The following is a 23,560-nucleotide window of genomic DNA, read 5'->3' as shown; positions in this document are numbered from 1 at the left end:
GGATTGGTAGCTGAATAGAGGACAGTTAGCACTGGAACTATTTTTACACCACAGGTCCCCGAGGCCCCTGCCCGCAAAAGGCAATCCACTGAGGCCAGGCTGAGTTAGTGCCCTAAGTGCTAGCTCGTCTGGAGAAGTAACAGTCTGCAACAAGGGCAGTGCTGGAGGAGTAACAGTCTGCAGTGAGTGAAGTGCTGGAGGAGTGAAGGAAAAGAGGTCTTAAGCAAGTGTTTGTGCTAGAGAGAAGACTGGATCTTCTGGGCATCCCATAATTTCCTTTTCCTATCCAAGTTTGAATACCTCAAAAAAAAAAAAACAAAGCTTATGGACTGTTCTGTGTCTGAGTGCCTGAGAGATGGATGCCAGGTTAGGCAGGGTGGCAGGTGAACCACAACATTCAGCAACCTTTAATGGGGGCTTGGCTACACAGTATTTTCAGGTAACTCAGGTATATCAACAAAAATTAAATTCCTACTATAAGGGATGCCTAAAATGTTGCTTAGTTCAGATTTCTGAAAAAAACAGTGATCTATTCACAGAAGGGGGGGAGACTAATGGGGTACAGAATGCCTTCAGATTGCATTGAATTTGTTGACCGTTTTAGAAAATCACAGCAGCTGCAAATTGAAATGGAAAGATAATTGGCTTGCATAGCATTTGTATGTTGTGGTCATTTTTTTTTTTTTTTTTTACCAAAGTGCACTTCTCCTTCAAAGCAGTTGTAAACTGCGGCTGTTCAAAAAAAAAAAAAATACATACTAGCACATTATGAAATACTCACCTTGTTCTAACAGTATTTCTACTGTGGTATTTGTAGAACAGTTTCTCCTCGGTTTAAGGGTAGAGTCGTAGGAGTAAAGGCAGTGGGTTGCTGAAGCTTGTCAGCTGGTGTTTGCTGCACCAGTGGATAATGGTATTAGGGGTGTGGGTGCTTGCCACTCTGCAGGAGGGAGGATAGTATTTGCTGGTGGTGGCAAGTCTAAGGGAATGCCAGAGTAGTACAGAAAAATTGGGGACATATGTGAAAGTACGGTATGTATGGTAAAATATATGACTGCTTATGTCTATATTTGTATGGTAAAATATGCAAGTGTGTATGTATGTTTTTTTGTTGTGAGCATACCCACAGATATGTGCCTATAAGTACACACTATGAACAATTTTTCTTTTTCAGTTACCTCTTTCATTGGAAGCATGCAGGCAAGTGCAGGCTCCACAAATTAGACCAATTTTAAAGTTTCTTTTTCTAAATTAATCCAAGCAAACAAAACATTACAATTTAACTTTCTGTTCTTGCATCCCAATTGATTCCATTTGTGAGAAGGATTTCTGCTGGGTGCAATGGGGAAATCACAATGAGTAAAATGTAGACAGACCTTGATAAAGACCAGACGGAATGGCTGTGGTATCCTGCTAGACTTCGGCACATATTGGAGCAATAAAAATAAAACAGATCAAAACCTTGCTCTTATTTCATAGGGAACTTTTTTTTTTAACCCTCTTTAACTTTAACGCCAGAGGGGACTCTAAAAATTGTATGGCAGCCCCCAGTGGAATAGAAAGATTAGATTCGATTTATGTCCCTTTTGTATTTAACAGGACAGGAAGTACATGGTAAGTGTGGAAGCTCTTGTTTTAAAATAACACATGGAGAAAAAAATCATATATTCATCTCTGTCTCTTTTTTCTTGATGACACTAAGCTGGAAGAAGCTGATAATTAACATATTCCAAGTTAAAGAAGAAAACCAATGGACATAAAATCCTTTTAAACATAATTACCCTCCATACATCAGTTCTCCCAGACTTGCTGAGGTCAAGCCCTTAGTTCTCTTAGTTCAGGTAGTAAAATGCAAGGTCATGGGGACTCTAATATTGCTTTAAATGTCTCCTCGTGATGACTAGCTACAAGAGACTTTTATAACTGGTATCTGATGTGTAGTGCTTTTTCATAGCTGTAGTTTTCTATGTATTTGTGTAAGCAATTTACAATCCCTTGACATTTTAAAATCACATAAAGATTAGTATAGTTATATTAATTAAATTAAGTAAATACTTCTCCCAATGTATTTCAAACTATTATTTAGCTGTTAAAAAAAGTGTAAATTAAAAATGTATTTATTAAAACAAGAATTTAAAGTGTGACTTAATTTTTTTTTTATTACTGTTTTTTTAATAAACAGCCTTTAAAATCGAACCTGTTAATGAGAGCTTTATAGTCTTTTTTAGAAAGTTTATATTTTCCTTTAAAATATAATCTCTAGATATTGGGCTTTGGCAGATATCTCCTGTTTACTTCCAGTAACATATAGCCTGATGCCCTTTTTTTTAATAAATGCTGAAACCTAGATTTTTCTAAATGGCGTAAGCACATTAACTTTTCTATTTATATTCGTTTCACCCAAGATTCAGGTATTTTTCAAATTGTATTCAATTGGAAAAGTTGTGAATCATGGGTGCAAGAAATTGTGCTGCCACCAGCATTTATCCCAAGGAATGATTACATTTTCAATGGCTAGCTAGCAGTCACAAAACATGAAAAAAATGACTCTGTTTACTCCAGGCATTAAGATGTAAAATGAGCTAATGGTATTAATGATAAACCATAAACAATGTCAGTTGAGCAATTCTGGTAGTATACTTTCCTTCCTTTACCGTTTAAAGGATGTGCCTTAACTCTACCATGAAATAAAATAATTTGCTTTTCGCTTGCCTCCATGCTTTGCAGATTAAAGTTGTTGCATGGTTTATGTGTATATTTTTTAAGCCTTGAAGCTATGCTATATAATTATAGGACTATACAAACACCCAAACTTATTTTTTGTATGCTTTAAGACAAACAATTTACCTAATGCAGATGATTGATTACTCCCCTAAGAGATTTATTTAGGCAAAGTACAGTTACCCATGTCTGACCTGGCTACAATGAAATCCGGTTGCTATGGAATAACCACAATTAGCATATTTTTCATTTTCCATTTTTTTTATATAGTGTTTTATGGACGTGATCTGTAATTCCTTCTGTTTCCCTGTATTTCTTTTCCATGCATTGTGTAAGAAAACATCATTCTTACATTGTGTTTCCATATGTTAGTTAAACTTATTTTTTAAAGTAAACTTGTCAAGTTTTATATCATATAATAAAAGTTAAAGAGAAAATGCCACTTTGAGAGGTTTCAGAAATTGCAGCTCTCCTGGCTAACCCTGGTGATGTCATCTTCCACTTTGTGAACACCAATAAATCACACTTGATGGGGCCATAAACTGACAGCAACAATCATACATTTTTGGAATATTTCCATGTTATAAGCATATATAAATATTTTGGATTGTATTTAAACATTTATGAACAGCCACCTGCAGCCCATATCAGAAAGATGTCTCCTCAATACACATTACAAGGAATTGGTTCATGTGAAAAAAAAGAGTTTTAGGTCCTGTATGAATATCATAAAATTTTTAGAGAATATCAGAACATCAGATATTGAAAAGGAATGTGACACAGCAGAGAGCAATATATCCCAACACAACTGGTTTACTATTAAAAATTTCCGTTGAAGAAAATTGTGATTTTGTTGCCTTATTTTGCTTAACATACAGTAGAGCAATACACTGAGACATCAAAAATCTTCTGATATACAAATATAATTGTGAATCGAATTAATAGCTTTTTTTAATAATTCATACAATATACTTTTTTTTGTCTATCGTGTCCTTTTAAATATTTTTGTAGATTTCTTGCCAGTGATTTTTCTCCCTAAACCATTTTTTATATATATATATAGCTACCCTAGCTTATGGTTTAATTGTATTTGAATATATATATAGTATGTATTTCATTGTAATATTTTACACATAAATTGACCGGATGAGGGAAATGTCAACTATTGCTATATTAGAGGTAAACAAATATAATTTTGCACCAGTTTATTAGCCAGCATATACCTGAAGGGCTCGAACATATAAGTATTTGGATAGTAAATTATTAGCCCTTTTGTTGTGTCAAGACTTTTATTTGTTAACCATTTCAAAACTAAGCCTATTTCTGACAAGTATTTTTTGCTAGAAAATTACTTAGAACTCCCAAACAAATATATTTTTTAGCAGAGACTCTGGAGAATAAAATGGCGGTCATTGCAATATTTTATGTCACAGTATTTGCACAGCGGTCTTTCAAATGCAATTTTTTTGGGAAAAAATATACTTCACTGAATTTAAAAATAACGAAACTAAAGTTAGCCCAGTTTTTTTGTATATTGTGAAAGATGATGCTACGCTGAGTAAATATATACCTAACATGTTACACTTTAAAATTGCACGCAATCGTGGAATGGCGACAAACTGCGGTACTTTAAAATATCCATAGGCAACGCTGATTTTTTTTAACCGTTACTCGTTTAGTTACAGAGGAGGTATTTTGGTAGTAGTATTGCTCTTGCTCTAACAATCTCAGCGATTCTTCACATGTAAAAGATGAGTAGTGTTGCGCTGTCAACCAAACAATTGTATCAGCTTTAAATATGCAATGTAATTGACCATAATTCCTGTGCAATGGTGCAAAAATATTAACGTGTGTCTTAAGGATGGACACAAATAAATCCACACACAAATAATATAGCAATATCCATGAAACAAGCATAAAATTCCTTTGGTAGTATGCGTCCTTGTTATAGTCTATAATGAATAATCGTAATGTATTCCTTCACCATTGCTTGTAAATGTCTATAATAATGGGTGACTTCTTCCCGTGTCACCTCTGTGCTCTCTAGCCTCTCACCTGAGATATGCTTGGTATACAGCATATATTGATATCTCTCAGAAGTGATTTAATGTGGTTGGGTTGCCTCTGTGGGTCCTCTGTATATTTTCCCAACACTCTGCTCTCTGTAATGGTAGTATAGATTCTGCAGTGTTCCTACGGGGTCCTTTATTATTTCCTCCAGGTATGAATATATAGAAGAGAATACTCTGATAGTGTATTAACGTTCAAACTAGTTTATTAAGAAAAAACAGCTAAAACTCACATTTAAAAGCCAAAAACAGGTGAAAACCCACGAGTGCCGAACTCATATCCTTGCTAGTTTCACTTCCGGTATCCCTCCGCTCACACCCTCTCCTCGTTTTATCGCCTCAGCCACCCAGTGACCTGCTCCTGTGTTGGGAAAATATACAGAGGACCCCCTTAGAGGCGACCTGACCACATTAACTTCTGAGAGATATCAATATATGCTGTATACCAAGCATATCTCAGGTGAGAGGCTAGAGATCACAGAGGTGACACATGAAGAAAAGGAAGATGTCAAGATGTGGTGGTTACATTTCATTCATTTTTTCCATACTTTTTTCTCCTGACTGTAACACTTCCTGTCCTTAGGTGACAACTGTACTCATCTGCATTGTTACTCTAGGAAAGGGGAGTGACTTAGAACTTCATAACACCTCCCTCTTTTGATAATATGAGAGGAAGGGTTTTGTAGTCCATGCAGAAACAACGCTAACTCATAAGTTCCTATGCTCCCTGCATCTGGAATTGCATAAACTCATAGCTTACAAACACTTTAATATAAAAAGACATTTGTTTTTTCAAGGGTTTGTGTACATAGCAAATCTTACAAAGATAACAGTATCGCTGGTGCTTTTCTACTTTGCTGGCTTCTCTTGTCTGCATTTTTGAGAAAAAGCGTATGGGCTGATTATTTATATACATGCAATAAATAATGGCAACATCTCTCCGAGTTCATAAAAATACACAGCGAGGTTCTTAATTCATCCTAGTTCTATTTGTTCTAACCTACACTATATATGTGACTTTGAGAATGTACCTTAGAAAGCTTTGTTCCTTGGGTGACCTCCCAAGTTATGTCTATTAAAAACCACCAAAAATACAAATATGTTGTTGTTTAAATGGTCCTAAAGATCAAATGCTCAACAAATATCTCCATTTCTGTTTTCATCTTAGGACTCGTATGTATGAAGTCCAGTACCTCAGTGGTAGAGCTGGTCATGCTGCTTTGCTCTCAGGTAAGTGCTTTTTAATTCTGTACATAAAAATGTTGGACCTTTCGACGGCAGCAAAACAAAGTATTTGTGCCCAAGTGGTGAGCACTTTATTGGCTGCTAAAGTACAGGATGTTTTATTATTATTAATAAAAAAATATATATATTTTGTCCACAGCTGGAATTTTACTGTGCAACATTTGCAAAGGTCCAATAAATGGCCATACCGAATTATATTATCAGTAACAGCGATTTTCTAACACGTTGGAACCTTTGTGATGATGATCACTTCATAGAAGCAGTTGTAGTTGCCTGTCTATAAGGCCCAACTGTAATAAGTGATGCTTGAAACAGTCACATTGCCTTACTATTATTGAGCCATGTATGACCACCCCATAGACACTGTAAATAGACACGTCTTATATGATCTAATAACAGATCATTCCATAGAGGTGACATGGTTCCCTTCACCATATGTAGCCAGGGATTCTGTGTCAGAACATATGAAATGTGTGCGTGAAAAGTTGATTTTTAGTGTCCTAAAGGAGATGGGACCCAAAAATGTCTCTTTCGAAGTTGGTTCGGTTTGGAGGCATACAGGTTTATGTGTTTATCTTTTTAAGTGCAGTGAATGTTTTTTTTTTTTTTTTTTTTTGTTAAGAATGGCTCAAAAGCTAAAAACATTTTGAACAGCCGATAAAATGCTCCCAGCAGCACTTGTGTTGGAATGAAAATCGTCACCTGTTTGCAGCTATTAGATTAAAAACAAATCTTTTTCTTCCTTCACACGGCTAAAAAAAGGTCCTCCCAAATCTTATATTTATAGTGTATGGTTGGTAGATTATTCGCCCAGTGAGTAATTAGTTTGACAGTTTGTCTGGAAAAGCAAGGGTACTTGCTGAAAGTCAGCCTGTGTGCCCATCACCCTTAAGCCGGCCACACAAAAAACCGAGCCAATTTCTTCCCCGCTGTGTCTTTGCATTCTGACAGCAGGACTCCCCTGTTGTCAGAATACACTGATCAGCACTGCACCATTTTGGCTGCATGTGCCGATCGAATGCTGGTTTTTCAGCAGGACCATTCATCAGAAGCCAGTCTAACAACTGGCTCCTGTTGAACAGAGAGGGCTACAAACAAATCAAATTTTGATCCACGTATGACCAGCTTTAGATTACATTGGAAATAACACAGTGTAAAGTGGAGTTCCTGCCTGCTACTATTATGGTTTGTTAAATCTGGTGAATAGTGCTCTGCTAGTGTGCACCAGCATGTAGTTTTCTTGTTTTTTTTCCTGTCTTTGTTTTTGGGATCAGTCAAAGTAGTACATTTTCCTGTATTTTTGGCAGCCAAAATAGGGGCATGCTGGTCAAAAAATACTCTGAATTCAGTTAACCCAAATGCAGTCAGTGGCCAGTCCAGCTGTGCTGAATAAAGTCATACAGAGATGTGGTAAGGGCGGTGTATGCAGACCTATGTACACAACCCCTAGATATGGAGGAAAAGGGGGAGGTGGAATCAGAAATGGATAATGAGGCCTGGGAAGAGGTGTTTGGGAGTACCCCTTTACTCAATTAGAATCATCATGGGATAGATTGATACAGTTCAAGATTTTACACAGAATTTTTTCTCACTCCATTGAGGCTGTAAAAAATGTACTCAGGTGCCCCCCTAGCTGCTGGAGATGTAGTAGTAAAACGGCTTATTATACACATATGATATGGGCATGTCCACATCTTTAACATTAACTGGGCTGCTTTGGTCCAATTTATTATCTGCCTCACTACTTTTCCCATTCCTCTACAACCTCGAGTATGCCTGTTGGGTCTTGTAGAACCTCTAGCCAATGCGAGGGCAATCAGAACTTTGTTGGGCTGCCTAATATTTTATGCAAGAAAGGGAGTTATTCTGAAATGGAAATTGCCTGCGGCACCATCGCTAGATTATTGGAGATCCTTCGTAAACTCGGTGATCCCTTTATGCAAAGCAACATATTTATCTTGGGGATGGCCTAAGAAATCCAATAAGGTGTGGGATCTCTGGGTTGATTCAACTGACACTACTGAATCCTATACTGGAATGTAAAATTTTCCTATGTTTTTATTCTGTGACTCCTGTCACACCATTCTATTTTATTCTTACTTTTTTATTGTTTTATTTTTTTCTTTTGTCTGGACCCATCAGGATTGTTCCTCCAATTGATTTAATCTTTACCTCTATCGCACAGTTCCTTGGCCTGTAGGGCCTTCTAATTTGTACCTAAACCCGCCCCCCCCGGCTATACTTCACTTTTGCCCTCCTTGCCAAGAGTGAGATGCAGTGTGTTGTTCTCGTTGTTTTTTCTACTGTAATATTCTTCTTTTTTTTTTTTTTTTTGTGGTTTTGTATCTCCGGGCCTGGGTATGTCCAATAGGCCCAGATTTGTGCTACTTTTTTAAAATCGTAATAAAGATAATATAAAAAAAAAAAAGGAAATGGTGAAAGGGGGGGGGGGGTCTCCCCTGTGAGGCCTGGCTGGCTGGTTTACAAGTTGCATTGTTTTAGTTTAGCTTTCCTTAGTGCTTGTGAATGCAGGCCTTTTACATGTCAGAGCGGCTTTTATCTCCATACAAGTCAATACACTAGCAGAACTAGCTGAGGAGGTCAAAAGCAGCTTAAAGAAGAGAGAAGTGCCTCACATGCTTCTCAAACTGATCTTAATTGCAGGCTGAATGCACCTGTAAGCAAGCTGCATTTACCCATTTTTACAATCCCTATAACTCAAAGCCACATGAATGATACAAAATAAAACCAACTAATGTAGGGTGAGCTCGCCAAAAGATTTTCAGTTTATATATTTTTTTATGTCTGTATGGACAAGTTTATATGTGTATGAAACTTTGGCCAAACACCAAAACACTCGACATTTCAAATATCTATCTATCTATTAACTGGTATTTTCTATATTGGCAATGGATTGAACTCTGGTTGATGCCATTACCATTTGTTTTCATGGAGTATAATGCACGCCTTTAACATTGTTTTTAATATCTCTAAACATTCTGGAACATGCAAATATTTGCTAGTACAAAGATCTTTCTTTGTGCTGCTCTGGTAAAGCCATAGCGGGAGTAAGTGGTTGAATTCAGTAATATTTTTAGAATAGTTGCCGACATCCTGGAAAAAATGGTAGCATGTTTATCTTTTAAATAGGTATACAAAGGCACTTTAAATTGTGTTGCCAAGGGTAGACCACTGATAAAGACTGGTGTGTTTCAGTGCAGGCAGTCCCTGAGTTACCAACGACTCCTCATTACGAACGGCCTCAAATGCTGGCCACTTGTGCTCCGCGCTGGTTCTGGATACCTCCGGACACATCCCATACTGCAGTACTACATATACTGCATGGCCAGAAGAGCCCCATATAACATAACAAGCTCCCAGAACATCCCACATCCATGCACAGGTGGATGTTACACTTACGAATGCAGTGTTTCTGACCGGAAGTTACACTTACAAATGCAGTGTTGTGACTTATGAACAACTTCGACTTGCGAACAAACCTACAGTCCCTATTGTGTTCGTAACTCGGGAACTTCCTGTAATGTTATGCATTTTGAATTTGCTTAACCTTTTATTACTTATTATGTGCAATACTGTTCTCCTTCATCAACTTTTGTTGCCAATAATAAAGATTGTATAACTATGCAGAATGAAGTATTTGTATCTATGTAGTAGCAACATATTGTATATGCAGCATTTAAAATAGGACATGACAACAATCTCAGCAACAAAGGTTACAATCCAGTATCCATGTTTGTGTGCACCATGCACATGTGCGCACACAAACATCTTTCTGATTGGGTCAGAAGCTGATTAACTTAATATGTTTTTGGTATGTGAGACGCTGAAACACAGTGACATGAAATAACGTTAGTATCTGTGGCCTGGTGTCAGATACTTTGCAAATATAGATTAGTCTCAAAACATACTTCAGGATCTGTTTACCAATAATAAGCTGGTTATCCTGCTCCTTCTCATATCTGGTCTTTAGTAATTTATCACAACTACAACGGTGTACAGTAAGCTTATGGCAACCTGGTTGAGATATCAACGTTGTGATTGGTTGATGTGGGGTACTATTCACCACTGCTCTTGGAACCATGATATATGCCTAGGTTGGAGTTTCTTTTCTTTTCAGTTGCTTAGTTTTATACTAAACCATGAATGAAATTAACAAGATTTTTACACTGGACCCAAATTGCTTTCTCACATAATCACATTTATAAGATATTTAGTATGATAAGGGCAGACTTACCAGTGTTGCACAACATGTTCCGAGTATAGAGTTCACTTATTTTATATAAACTAAACTGAAATTTTTATATGAAGTGAGTACTGAAAAAAATGAAAGTTCATTTAAAATCTTTTTTCCTGAGTTCGACATTGTAAGTTCCATCCCATGATTTTAAAATTACAATAGGAAATAGACAGATTGTTAACCTCCTAAATTAAAAATCAATTTCCACAATATATTTGATTTTCTGTTTTGTTTGCATTCTAAAATTACTTTGAAGTTTATATTCTCAACTAAAGCTTTGTACTCTTGTAGTAAGATTTGGCATCTGAAACTGATTAGGGTCATTTACAACATACAGCTGATTGAAGTGCTGCTGCAATCTTGACTTACCTGCTGTTTTCATGCCCAAGTCCTTCCATTCCGTCTCGCTCGCCCATAAGGAAGTTATTAGTCTGCTCCTGCCTGGGATGAATATTGGTCAGCAGGATACTACAGAAAAATCTTTTCTTGGCAGGAATCCTCCATGGGGTTCTAACTTCAAACTTCTTCCTGAAGGTCAGCTTGCAAAATGTGTCCCCAAATGGAGAGTCCCAGGTTCAAGAAAAATTCCGTAAGGTTATTTTGGCATCCAAGCTTTTTATCATGCTGGTTTTGTTTTGTACTGCTTTTGACCAAGCAAACAAAAGGCTACACTGCTTCCTTTGCCATTTGGTTTTTGCTGGAGTTCATGAGACTAAAGCTCAGTGTAACATGAGGTTCTTGATGGCCTCATCATCTAATCAAAGGTCTAGCATTACTCATTTGCTGGCTCCAGCAATTCCTGCCATTAGTGGCCCCAGAGATGAAACTTTGCCTCTCATATTGATTGAAGGAAAGAGTGAGAAATTTAAGCCCCATCACTGCTCTTGTCCTAACAACATTTAGCAAAACCTTATGTACCATTCTAGCTTAATAGCTCTCCATTTTATGTTTTGAAGGCACAAGAAAACGTCCATCACATTTATTTTCCAAATCTATGTTTCTCTCTGTTAGATCAGATATCTAGCTTCTTATAGATACACAAATGAAACACCGTTATTTGACACTTCTTCATGCTGTTTATGCAAGGGTAAAAGGTTACAGTCTGCAAAACATGTCTCCTGTTACATACAGAATCCTATTAAAATGGCCCTGAAAGCTTTCACTTAAAAACATGGGAACAGAAATGTGCAGAAGATATTGAAAAATAATCATGAGGGCTGTCATTGAAATATGCCTGGTCATGAAAGAGTACTGCAAACTGAATTGGGATTTTAGCATGTAGATTGTAATTATTTCAAAATTTGTATTTGGAATGACTTAAACCCTACCACATATTTTGCTATTAAGGGCCCATTCACACCAGCAGCTGCTGGTGTGCAGTAAGGTGACAGCAATGCTGATACGCCTATCTCAAGCTGTTTACTTAACTGGCCTGATAGGACATGAGACATTTTGCCTTGTCTTATGGTGGGACTGCAAGGCTGCCGGGTGCATGTCCCTCACACCTGTTGTGAACAAGCTCTAAAGTGTAAGCAGCCATAACATTTTATCCTTGTCCGCTCTGCACAGTGGAGCAGACAGGACCTGTCATCCGCCTGCTCAGTGGGGATCAGCGGAGCGATCCCCAGCTGAGCAGGTGGATTCTGTTAGGTGGGAGGCCTGTGTGAAAGGGGCCTAAGAGTATTTTTGACTGCTCTGAGCGCTTTAGGTGATATTTAACCCTAATACAGAGATGTGAGTGGGCCAATTCCTTTACAGCCCTCTTTATTCTGATGCTTACTGTGTAAGTGGTTTCATGTTAAAGCTGGCTATAGATGGGTCAGATTTTTTCGATCAACCAGCTGGCTAAATGAAAAAACTGACCCAATTTCCCCATCCACACATTTGAGGTGGACGGGGGGAATCCTCCCCGCTGTGTCTTTGTATTCTGACAATGCAGAGACTTCCCCACTATAGCTTGCAGTACTGATTGAGCAGATTTGTTTCCAACAGGCTTTTTGAACATGTCAATTGGTCAACCACAGTGGCCATACGTGGTTTGAAATTCCACCAGTCCTTCCTGAATCGGCCAGCTTAAGGGTGATTCACCATTTATGTTTTATTTTTTGCTTCCTTGAAGAGTAGGTCCAAATAAGATAGCTCTGTTTCACAGGGTTTTCAGCTTGTATGAGAGCAGTGTGAATGGCATGCGTTTGCAAAGCTTTCAGCAAGTTTTGTTGAAGATTTTAAAGTACCATTCAACTCCAAGTTTGTAAATGTTGAACACACCTAATCAGAGTGCTGATTGCCACTTTAGGCTTTCAACAAACTTCAAGAAGTACTGAAGCCTGCTAGTAGCTTGTTTAAAGTGGCAATCAGCACTCCTATTAGGATCTGTGTTCATCATTTACAAGCTGAAGCTGAATGGTACTTTAAAAGCTTCAACAAAGTTTTCTGAATGCTTTGTCAAAACTTGCTGTTCATATTGCTCTTATGCAAGCTGAAGCCTGTGTGAAACAGGCCATACAGTGCTGTGATTTAACTCTATTCACTCTCCATGCTGTTACTGGAGAATTCCATCTGAACGTCAGTTTTGTCTGGCAGTAGTGAGAGAATGAGACTGGCAACAGAACACAAAAATATTACGAGGGATAGAGAACTGTACAAGAATGTGTTAACAATTTTTGGGTGTTTAGCTAGTTCGACTGTGAAAAAGCTATTTGCCTTATTAAGCACATGACAAATTGGTCTAATTAGGGCTTATTACGCTTCTGCGTGGTCATCCATTTATAGCGGTAGCAACTGTCTTCATAACGAGCCTTTCAATCTTTGAGGCCAGGTTCACACTGGTATGACACTACTGTTGTACGACTGTCATCCTACTTTGCCCTCTGACATCAGTTTTACATCACTCCTACTTCCATCCAACTTGTACGAACAGGATACGATTTTGCTCTGACTTTAAGACTTGTCCTTTGACCAATCAAAACAATCCCAGTGTGACATAAATTCCTTTTCCTGCTGCTATCACCATGTCGCATGTCACAAGTCGGATGGTTAAGACGAGGATCCGACTTTGATCCGACTTCAGTGATATTGAATGGGCTGAAAACTGACCAAAGTCGGACCAAAGTAGTGCAGGAACCTTTTCTAAAGTCGGACCAGTTAAAATGGCTGTCATAGGGAACCATTGATTTGTACACATCATGTGACATGTGCTCCCAAAGAGAGCAACACATCCTTACCACTTCAGCCCTGGAAGGACTTACCCCCTTAATGACCAGCCCATTTTTTGCCATACGGCACTGCGTTGCTTTAACTGACAATTGCGCGGTCGTGCGACGCTGTACCCAAACAAAATTTATGTCCTTTTTTTCCCACAATAGAGCTTTTTTTTGGTGGTATTTCATAACCTCTCTGGATTTTATATTTTGCTCTATAAACTAAAAAAGACTGACCATTTTGAAAAAAACATTATTTTTTATCTTCTGCTTTAATACATATCCCAAAAAATATATATAAAAAAACAAATTTATTTATCAGTTTAGGCCAATATGTATTCATCTACATATTTTTGGTAAAAAAAAAATCGCATTAAGCGTATATTGATTAGTTTGTACAAAAGTTATAGCGTCTACAAACTATGGGAAAGATTTATAGATTTTTTTTTTTGTTTTTACTGGTAATGGCTGCGAGCTTTTTTTTCTTTGCGGGACTTCGACATTGCAGACAAATCTGACCCCAAGTGACACTTTTTGGGGACCAGTGACATTATTACAGTGATCAGTGCTAAAAAAAATGCACTGATCAATGTCCATTCTGCCTCCCTGTACCATGATTGTCCACAATATCACATGCACGGACCAATGTACAGGCACGGCGATTTGCGCATCTGAGCCGCCTTGCCATAGTATATATGCGGAAGGCGGTCGGCAAGTGGTTAAAGTGGGTGTAAAGGCAGAAGGTTTTTCTTATCTTAATGCAGTCTTTGTCTTTGTATTAATATATAAAAAGCCTTCTGTGTGCAGCAGCCCCCCTAATACTTGAGCCCCATCTCGAGCCAGCTATATGCACGAGAGACTCGGCTGCCTGGGACTCTGCCCCCTCATTGGCTGAGACAGCAGCGAAGTGTCATTGGCTCCCATTGCTGTCAAAGTCAGTGAGCCAATAAAGAGAGAGTGGGGGTGGGCCGGGGTGGGCTGGGCCATGGCTCTGTGTCTGAATGGACACAGGGAGCTGCAGCTCGGGTGCCCCCATAGCAAGCTGCTTTCTGTGGGGTCACTCAACAGGAGGGAGGGGCCAGGATAACCAAAGTGGGACCAGAGAAGAGGAGGATCTGGGCTGCTCTTTGCAAAACCACTGCGCAGAGCAGGTAAGTATGACATGTTTGTTATTTTTAACAAAGAAAAAAAGACTTTAGTATCACTTTAAAGTTCACAGCAGAGCACCAAAGTAGTTCAGGTTTTCAGATCGCCTGCCCTGTGTTTAGTTTAAGAGGTGGGAGGAGAAGGGAAAGCTGAGCTGTTGAGAGAAGAACTTTAGCTTCTGTGCTGTGAACCTGCAGCTAAAGAGATCAGTATGGATTTGTTTTAAAGTGGTTGTAATGGCAGAAGGTTTTTTATCTTAATGCATTCTGTGCATTAAGATAAAAAACTGTGTGCAGCAGCCCTACATAATACTTACCTGAGCCCTATCTTCAACCAGTGATGTCCACCAGTGCCTCGGCTGTCCAGGACTCTCCCTCCTAATTGGCTGATACACAGCAATGGCGCCATTGGCTCCCTTCTGTGTGGGGCAGAATCGCAGCTCTGTGTCTGCATAAATACACAGAGCTGCAGCTCCGCTCAGGTGCCCCCATAGCAAGCTGCTTGCTGTGGGGGCACTCAACAGGAGGGAAGGGACAGGAGCTCAAGCCAGGGACCCGAGAAGAGGAGGGTCTGGGCTGCCCTGTGCAAAACCACTACACAGAGCGTTTGTTATTTTAAGAAAAGAAACAAGACTTTACAATAATTTTAAAGCTTGTTAAATTGAGATCATTTGATTTATATCTAGCCTTGGTCTTGAGCAACATTTTCATGATCAGTTTGCTAGTTACGATGTGAGCCTAGCTTTGGTCTGAAGCAACATTTTTTTTAATTGAAACGTGCAAAACCAAAAATCCCCTCTAACAGCAAAAATTGTAAAGTACTTTGTGGTGAGTAAAGAGCATGAGCTGCATCAGCTTGTATGGCTGCCATTGAGTGAAAAAAGATATTGGAATCATCAGGTGTATTGTGGGTGTGAAAAAAGTCAGATGGAGGTTGGTAAAGTTGCCCAGGCTTACCCGTCATGGCAGTGATAGGGTAACGGTTTTAGGGGAGAGGACCAATGTATCTATGCAGATGTATATCGTTAATCCAGGGTCTTTAGGCATCTGAGTATGCAGAGATAGGGGTGATTAAAGTTGCCCAGACACACAGTACATAGTCATAGTAGTCATGAGGCAAGTCTTCTTAGGGAATGAAAGATTTTTGACTATGCAGATATGTGTGGTTAAATCCTGATCTGCAAATATATCTATCTATATCTATATCTATATATAGATATAGATATATATACAGTTATGCTCACATGTTTACATACCCTGGCAGAATTTATGATTTCTTGGCCATTTTTAAGAGAATATGAATGATAACACAAAAACGTTTCTTTCACTCATGGTTAGTGTTTGGCTGAAGCAATTTATTATCAATCAGCCGTGTTTACTCTTTTTAAATCATAATGACAACAGAAACTACCCAAATGAACCTGATCAAAAGTTTACATACCCCATTTCTTAACACTGTGTATTGCCCCCTTTAACATCAATGAGAGCTTGTGTCTTTTGTGGTATTTGTGGATGAGGCTCTTTATTTTTTCAGATGGTAAAGCTGCCCCATTCCTCTTGGCAAAAAGCCTCTAGTTTCTCCAACTTCTTGGGCTGTCTTGCATGAACTGCATGTTTTGAGATCTCCCCAGTGTGGCTCAGTGATATTGAAGTCAGGAGACTGAGATGGCCACTCCAGAAACTTCACTTTATTCTGCTTTAGCTAATGACATGTCGACTTGGCCTTGTGTTTTGGTTCATTGTCATGTTGGAATGTCCAAGTATATCCCATGCGCAGCTTCCTGGCTGACGAATGCAAATGTTCCTCCAGTAATTTTTGATAACATACTGCATTCATCTTGCCAACAATTTTGACCAAATTTCCTGTGCCTTTGTAGTTCACACATCCCCAAAACATCAGCGATCCACCTCTGCATCAAAAGCCTTGTTGACTCCTCTCCAAATGTAGCATTTATGGTTGTGGCCAAAAAGCTAAATTTTGGTCTCATCACTCCAAATGACTTTGTGCCAGAAAGTTTGAGGCTTGTCTCTGTGCTGTTTAGCGTATTGTAAGTGGATACTTTGTGGCATTTTCGTAGTAATGGCTTTTTTCTGGCGACTCGATAATGCAGCCCATCTTTCTTCAAGTGCCTCCTTATTGTGCATCTTGAAACAGCCACACCATATGTTTTCCGAGAGTCCTGTATTTCACCTGAAGTTATTTGTGGGTTTTTCTTTGCATCCCGAATAATTTTCCTGGCAGTTGTGGCTGAAAATTTAGTTGGTCTACCTGACCGTGGTTTGGTCTCATTTTCCACTTCTTGATTAGAGTTTGAACACTGCTGATTGGCATTCTCATTTCCTTGGAAATCTTTTTATATCCCTTTCCTGTTTTATACAGTTCAACTACTTTTTCCCGCAGATCCTTTGACAATTCTTTTGCTTTCCCCATGACTCAGAATCCAGAAACGTCAGTGCAGCACTGGATGAAAGATTCGAGGGTCTGTCAGGAGTCCAGAAACTCATTGACCTTTTAGGCCGGGTTCACACTGGTGCGACACGACAGCTGTCCTACTTTGTATCCGACTTTGCCTTGCCACTAGAAGCCGACGTGCGTCCGACTTTCAATGAGCGAGGATCCGACTTGGATCCCTGCCAATACCAGGCACTGTGGTATGAATCTTGAGGGGAACTCCACGCCAAATCTTAAATAAAAAAATAAAAAACCGTCATGGGTTCCCCCTCCAAGAGTATACGCAAAAAAACGGCGTGGGAGTCCCCCCTCCAAATCCATACCAAACCCTTATCCGAGCACGCAGCCCGGCCGGTCAGGAATGAAAGTGGGGACGAGCAAGCGCCCCCCCTCCTGAACCGTACCAGGCCGCATGCCCTCAACATGGGGGTTTGGGGCAGGGGGGCGCCCTGCTGCCCCCCCATCCCAAAGCACCTTGTCCCCATGTTGATAAGGACAAGAACCTCTTCCCGACAACCCTGGCCGTTGGTTGTCGGGGTCTGCGGGCGGGGGGCTTATCGGAATCTGGGAGCCTCCTTTAATAAGGGAGCCCCCAGATCCAGGGCCCACACCCTATGTGAATGAATATGGGGTACATCGTACCCCTACCCATTCACCTAGGTAAAAAAGTGTCAATAAAAAAAAACACACTAGACAGGTTTTTAAAATTATTAGGCAGCTCCGGGGGTCTTCTTCCAACTTCGGGGGTCTCTTCCTTCTTCTCCGCGGTCCCTTCTTTCTTCTCCGTGCTTTCCGGCTTGTTCTCGGTGCTCTTCGGTGCCCTCTGCCGGGCTCCTCCGCTATCTTCTGCTCTTTTGTCAGCTCTTTTGCTAGCAGTGGCCCAGTCTTCTCCGCCGTCTTCTTTCCTCTTCTCTTTTTCCCTCTTCTCTTCTTCCGATGTTGACACGATGCTCTCTCCCACTGTAATGCCGTGTGCGCGGTCCGCAAATACTTATATAGGGATGGGGCGTGGTCACCGGGTGATGTCACCCAGTGACCCCACCCCTTATGATGTCACAGTCCCATCATGCCCCAGGACTGTGATGTCATAAGAGGTGGGGTGACCACACCCTGTCCCTATATAAGTCGTTGCGGACCATGCACACGGCATTACAGTGGGAGAGAGCGACTTTGATCCGACTTCAGTGATAGTCAATGGGCTGAAGTAGGATCAAAGTCTGACCAAAGCAGTACAGGGAACGTTTTCAAAGTCGGACCGACTTGTGTTGGACCAGTTAGGAAGGCTCCCATAGGGAAACATTGATTTTCACACGTCATGCGACAATGTCCCAATGTCGGAGCGTTTGTCACACTAGTGTAAACCCAGCCTTATACACACACACAAAGTACAAGCAAACAGATCACAGTAGAGGATGGTTACTTACTTTAATAGCCATTCAAACCCCTTTGTGTGCATGTTATCAGGCCAAAATCACCAGGGTATGTAAACTTTTGTTCAGGGTAGTTTCTGCTGTCATTATGATTTAAAAAGGGTAAACACAGTTGATAATAAATGGCTTCAGCCAAACACTAACCATGAGTGAAAGAAATGTTTTTGTGTTATCATTCATATACTCTGTAAAATGGCCAAGAAATCATAAATTCTGCCAGGGTATGTAAAAAAAAAAAAATATATATATATATATAAAATTATATTATATATTTTTTATATAGAAGTACTATTTGCAATGTCCACAGACCTGTTTAAATCTTATCCTATAATTAAAATTTTCAAGTTTATGCCATACACGTTTATTCTTAAGGGGTATCCCATCCTAGATTGCCTGTAAACTCACGGCAGCCCAAGTCTCTGATATATTTCCAAGACACGGTTGCAGGCACGGGAGGTATTTGATCAAATTCAAAGTTCAACATAGCTGGACAGTTAAGTTTTGAATGTGGCTCAAGCCACAGATGCAGTTTGGAGCTCGGATTTGGATAATCAGTGACAGAATGTTGATTTGTTTGAGAAAGGGATTCACTTAGGCATTAAAATGAAGTAGACACACATCATATTCACCGGTGATGATCTCCAGATAAGTTTCTCCTGCCTGCACTGTTTTACTTTCAGCCTAAATTAATAAGTCTGAGATTCTTTTTAAAACTAGCCATGTTTTTTTTCTTTATCATATGTTTTTTATTAGATGCCATGAGTTACAGTAACTCCATTGAAGGGCTTGCTGGTTCATTTTGGTCTCACGATAGCCTTTCCACATGGGTACTTCTGAAGCCCTACAAAACAGAACTCATGCTTTCCATATCTTGCAATAAAAAACACTAACAATCTTGATATTGCTTGATGCACTTTTAATATATGGCTAAGATTTTACTCTGTATAGGTAATATGTACCAGCTGTTTTGGATGTATATTTACATCACTGTCCTCCCTGCCATAGCTGCTTTATTCCAAAAACTGAGGTTCTTATTTTCTGATCATGAAAAGTCTGCCTGAAATGTGTGCTGTGTAAGCACCCAACGCAAATGTAGACATGTCAGTCATCCCCAATCTTCCCCTTTCTCATTTGTAGTAACGTGTCCAAGTACTGCCACCAAACCTGTTTTTAAGATTTTAGTTGGTGTGCAGGAGATGATGGTAGGTTTACTGTATATAAAATAGAATTGCTGGAAATTTTCACTTCTGTTTAACAGACAGAAGACAGTACAAGCATGCTGGGTTTGTAATATCTGTTAAATGGACACACCAAATATTGATTTGATTTGGATTCACCTTAATCATACACGACACAGGACTTGTACTTCTAGACCATGGGATTTTATGCAGGCTACCTACAAAAAACTCACTAAGGCCGCCCTTAGAGTGCACCTATGTAACCCTGCCCACTACTCAAGCTGTTTGCTTGTGTCTCCAGGTGATGAACCCGTTTTCACTTGAATGAGTTGGATCTGGCAGGCATTACTGCCCGCAGAGCAGCTTACTTTTACAGCTTAAGGCTGGGTGGTAAAAATGTAGCTTCACCTTGTGTATTTACTGCCACCCAACCGCAAGTGTACCACACAGGGCTGCCTTGTAATGTTGCTTTGGGCATTGGATCATGCATTTGTTGCTCACCTTGACAGGCAGTTTAATGTGTGTAGTTAGCTGCAGGTCTAGGGCCATGGTCCATTTCTCTGGTTCCCAGACCTTGAAGACAACTTCAGGGTTATGCTCACTGTGATGGGTGGGTCTTGGACCCTTAGTAACACAGGGTTTCCCTTTATATTGACACTGGTTCCTGGCCTTCAAGACATAATGCATAGTGTGTATTGCACTATGCCATTGTAAAGGCAGAAGTTTTGGGAGTTATAAAGTTTGTTGTAGTAATCCTGGTCATATTTTTCAAATATTTATCAGTGCAAGAAATTTAAATTTGGCAGTTTCTCTCCTATCTAGATGTAGTCTCAGGAGGATAAGGTAAATGGGTTGTGCCTCTTGAATGGCTTTTCCTGCTGAAAATGCACATGTCGTGTTGGTGCACTTGTGCTTCCATCTTCCACAGCAACATAGTGCCTGGTTATAGCGTATCCAAACAGGCAAAATCTCATCCATTCCACTATATAACCATGAGTACTCCACTGGGGATCTTCTTGCTTTAGGAGTGGTGGATCACAGGTGCTAGGAAAACATTGCCAAATAGCATGAGAAACTCAACATAATGCTCATGGTGATAGCTGTTGCCTTGTCTCAGAGCAATATCCAGCTGCAACACTGCTCACCCAATCTGACTTTAGCTCCCTCTTGGCCACGCACCATGTGGCCTAGCTAACAAAAGCAGATTTCTCTGCTGCTATGTTCTTTGGAAAACTCTTATCACTTCTAGAGCCTATAAACCAAAAAATTTAATGTGCTTGGTGTATCATGGAAATTCAGTACCCAGTGAATCTGGATACAGGAAAAGAAAGACAAACATTCAAAACAGTGCATAATCCCACATAAAACCAAAATAGCATCTGTAAGACTATATATGTTTGCAAAATTGTACAAATATTATGTACATCAAACATTATGATCACAAACCAAAGTATTAAATTGCGAATAGTCCAACCAGCTCCATATTATTGTACATAGAAAATAAAAAAATAAAAAGTAAAGTCCACACCCAGTGTCCAAATAGGGACCAAAAGTGGGAACTTCATGTAAAACTTGTGTCCTGAAATCAGACACACAGTGATCCCAAATCTCTAGGCCACCAAAAGTGCCAACTTTTTACTGGAAATATTTGATCTCTGTAGTAAAGAGATCAAATACGTTGCTTTTTAGAATGCACAGCTCACCTGCAGCAGAAGGCGTAGCCATCACTGCGGTCACCGGAAGAGGTTACCTCATTGTGATCCCACCCTGACCCTTTTTGGTGACCCCAGTGATGACCACGCCTTCCGCTGCAGGTGAGCTGTGAATTCTAAGAGATTGGTTCTATAATTTAACCACTTAAGCCCCGACCATTTAGCTGGCCAAAGACCAGAGCACTTTTTGTGATTCGGCACTGCATCACTTTAACTGACAATTGCGCGGCCGCGCGACGTGGCTCCCAAACAAAGTTGACGTCCCTTTTTCCCCACAATTAGAGCTTTCTTTTGGTGGTATTTGATCACCTCTGTGGTTTTTATTTTTTGCGCTATAAACAAAAAAAGAGTGACAATTTTGAAAAAAAAGCAATATTTTTTACTTTTTGCTATAATAAATTTTCCCAAAAAATATATATAAAACATTTTTTTTTCTCAGTTTAGGCCGATACGTAGTCTTCTACATATTTTTGGTAAAAATCGCAATAAACGTTTGGTATGCGCAAAAGTTATAGCGTCTACAAAATAGGGGATAGTTTTATGGTATTTTTATTAATATTTTTTTTTTTTTTTACTAGTAATGGCGGCGATCAGTGATTTGTATCGTGACTGTGACATTATGGTGGACAGGTCGGACACTTTTGGCGCTATTTTGAGACCATTCACATTTATACAGCAATCAGTGTGATTAAAAATGCATTGATTACTGTGTAAATGTGACTGGCAGTGAAGGGGTTAACCAGGAGGGGGCGCTGCAGGGGTTAAGTGTGTCCTAGGGATGTGTTCTAACTGGGGGGGATGGGCTATGTGTGACACGACACTGATCACTAATCGGGAGAGGTGATCAGTGTCAGTGTCACTAGGAAGAACGGCGAAATGCTTGTTTACATCAGCATTTCCCCATTCTTCCTCTCCGTGAGACGATCGCAGGTATCCCCGTGGACATCGAGTCTGCGGGACCCGTGATCACACTCACGGAGCTCGCAGCAGGATCGTGCGTGCGCCGCCGGTGGCAGATTTAAAGGGACGTACCTGTACACCCATTTGCCTGTCCATGCCATGCTGCCAACGTATATGTACAAGCGGCGGTCGGCAAGTGGTTAAGGAGAAGCACATGGGGGTGTATAGTGTGTCCAGTGTGACTTAACCCTCTATAGAATGTACCTTTTTGCTCTTCATCAGTTTATAATTTCCATATCAAGGCCTAATGCCTCCTTTCATTGCAAGCCATTTACATCCAAGTCCATCAAGGCTGTCCATGTACCCTCCTCACAATTAAAGGGTGCCTCCACTTATCGGAGCAGGGTGGACGTCTGTTGGAATGCGCCAGTCTGTATTCAAGACATCTGCAACCTCTGGTTCTAATCTAATTTCTATCTCTGCCCTTTCCTCGCTTTTTGCTTGCCAGTTTTAGAACACTTCTGACTTGTGAACCCAGGGCACTCATGCCACACCATACCTGGATGACTTCCTACTGTATGACTCCTAAGCCATGACCTTGTCTGCCAATTTAAGCAGGTTTATGCCTCCGATAAAAATCCTTCCTTGACTGCTAGGCAAGATAGAGGAGAAAAGGAGCGGGTGATTCTCCTTGCACCAAATTGGCCCAGAACATGGCCCAATTATCTGAGAATTTTGTTTGGGCTTTTCAACCCTTGTTTTTCTTGTTGGCCTGTTGACAGGTTTTTTTTGCTATGTTGTTGCCCACCCCATAATATATTGCTTGGTTACATCCCATGGTCTATGAACACAATTTCTGTGTCCTGTACTGTACAATAAAGATGTTAGGACTTTTGACTTGCCTGTAAATTCATTATTTTAGAGTACAGGACAAAGACCCTTCCCCTCCATGTCTTGGAGTGAGTAGGGTTATTTGGGTGCACTCTAGGGGTGGCACTAATACATTTTGCAACCGTGTCCAATCGCCTAAATCTGGTAAGTCAAAATTCCTATTTTTTTCTGTTTTGTGCATTTTGTAGGTTGGCACTTTTTGATGATTTTAAATGGCTAATTGCAAACCTAAACCATGAGCTGTCACGTTGGAATTGCGGGAAAGTTCCTGTAAGCTCCAGCACTGTGCTTTTAAGGCTTTTTTCCTTTTTAGAGTTTTGGCAGGTAAACAGGTTAGTGGGAAATGTGGGAATTGTAAG

At 39.9% G+C, this 23,560-nt stretch overlaps 1 protein-coding gene across 9 annotated transcripts in view; it reads left to right on the top strand.

Moving 5' to 3' along the window:
- The window catches only part of NBEA (neurobeachin), a 919,734-nt gene that overhangs the window by 539,447 nt on the left and 356,727 nt on the right, over positions 1-23,560 (top strand). For all 9 annotated transcript variants that reach the window (XM_073613318.1, XM_073613319.1, XM_073613325.1 and 6 more), the window contains one exon: positions 5,959-6,020. In XM_073613318.1, coding sequence (XP_073469419.1) covers positions 5,959-6,020 — 62 coding nt within the window. The remainder of the gene's footprint in view (positions 1-5,958; positions 6,021-23,560) is intronic.

This window comes from Aquarana catesbeiana, linkage group LG02, assembly GCF_042186555.1.
Source record: "Aquarana catesbeiana isolate 2022-GZ linkage group LG02, ASM4218655v1, whole genome shotgun sequence".
NCBI lineage: Eukaryota > Metazoa > Chordata > Amphibia > Anura > Ranidae > Aquarana > Aquarana catesbeiana.
Note: the sequence above shows the minus strand (reverse complement) of the source record. Positions and strands in the feature narration are given on the sequence as shown.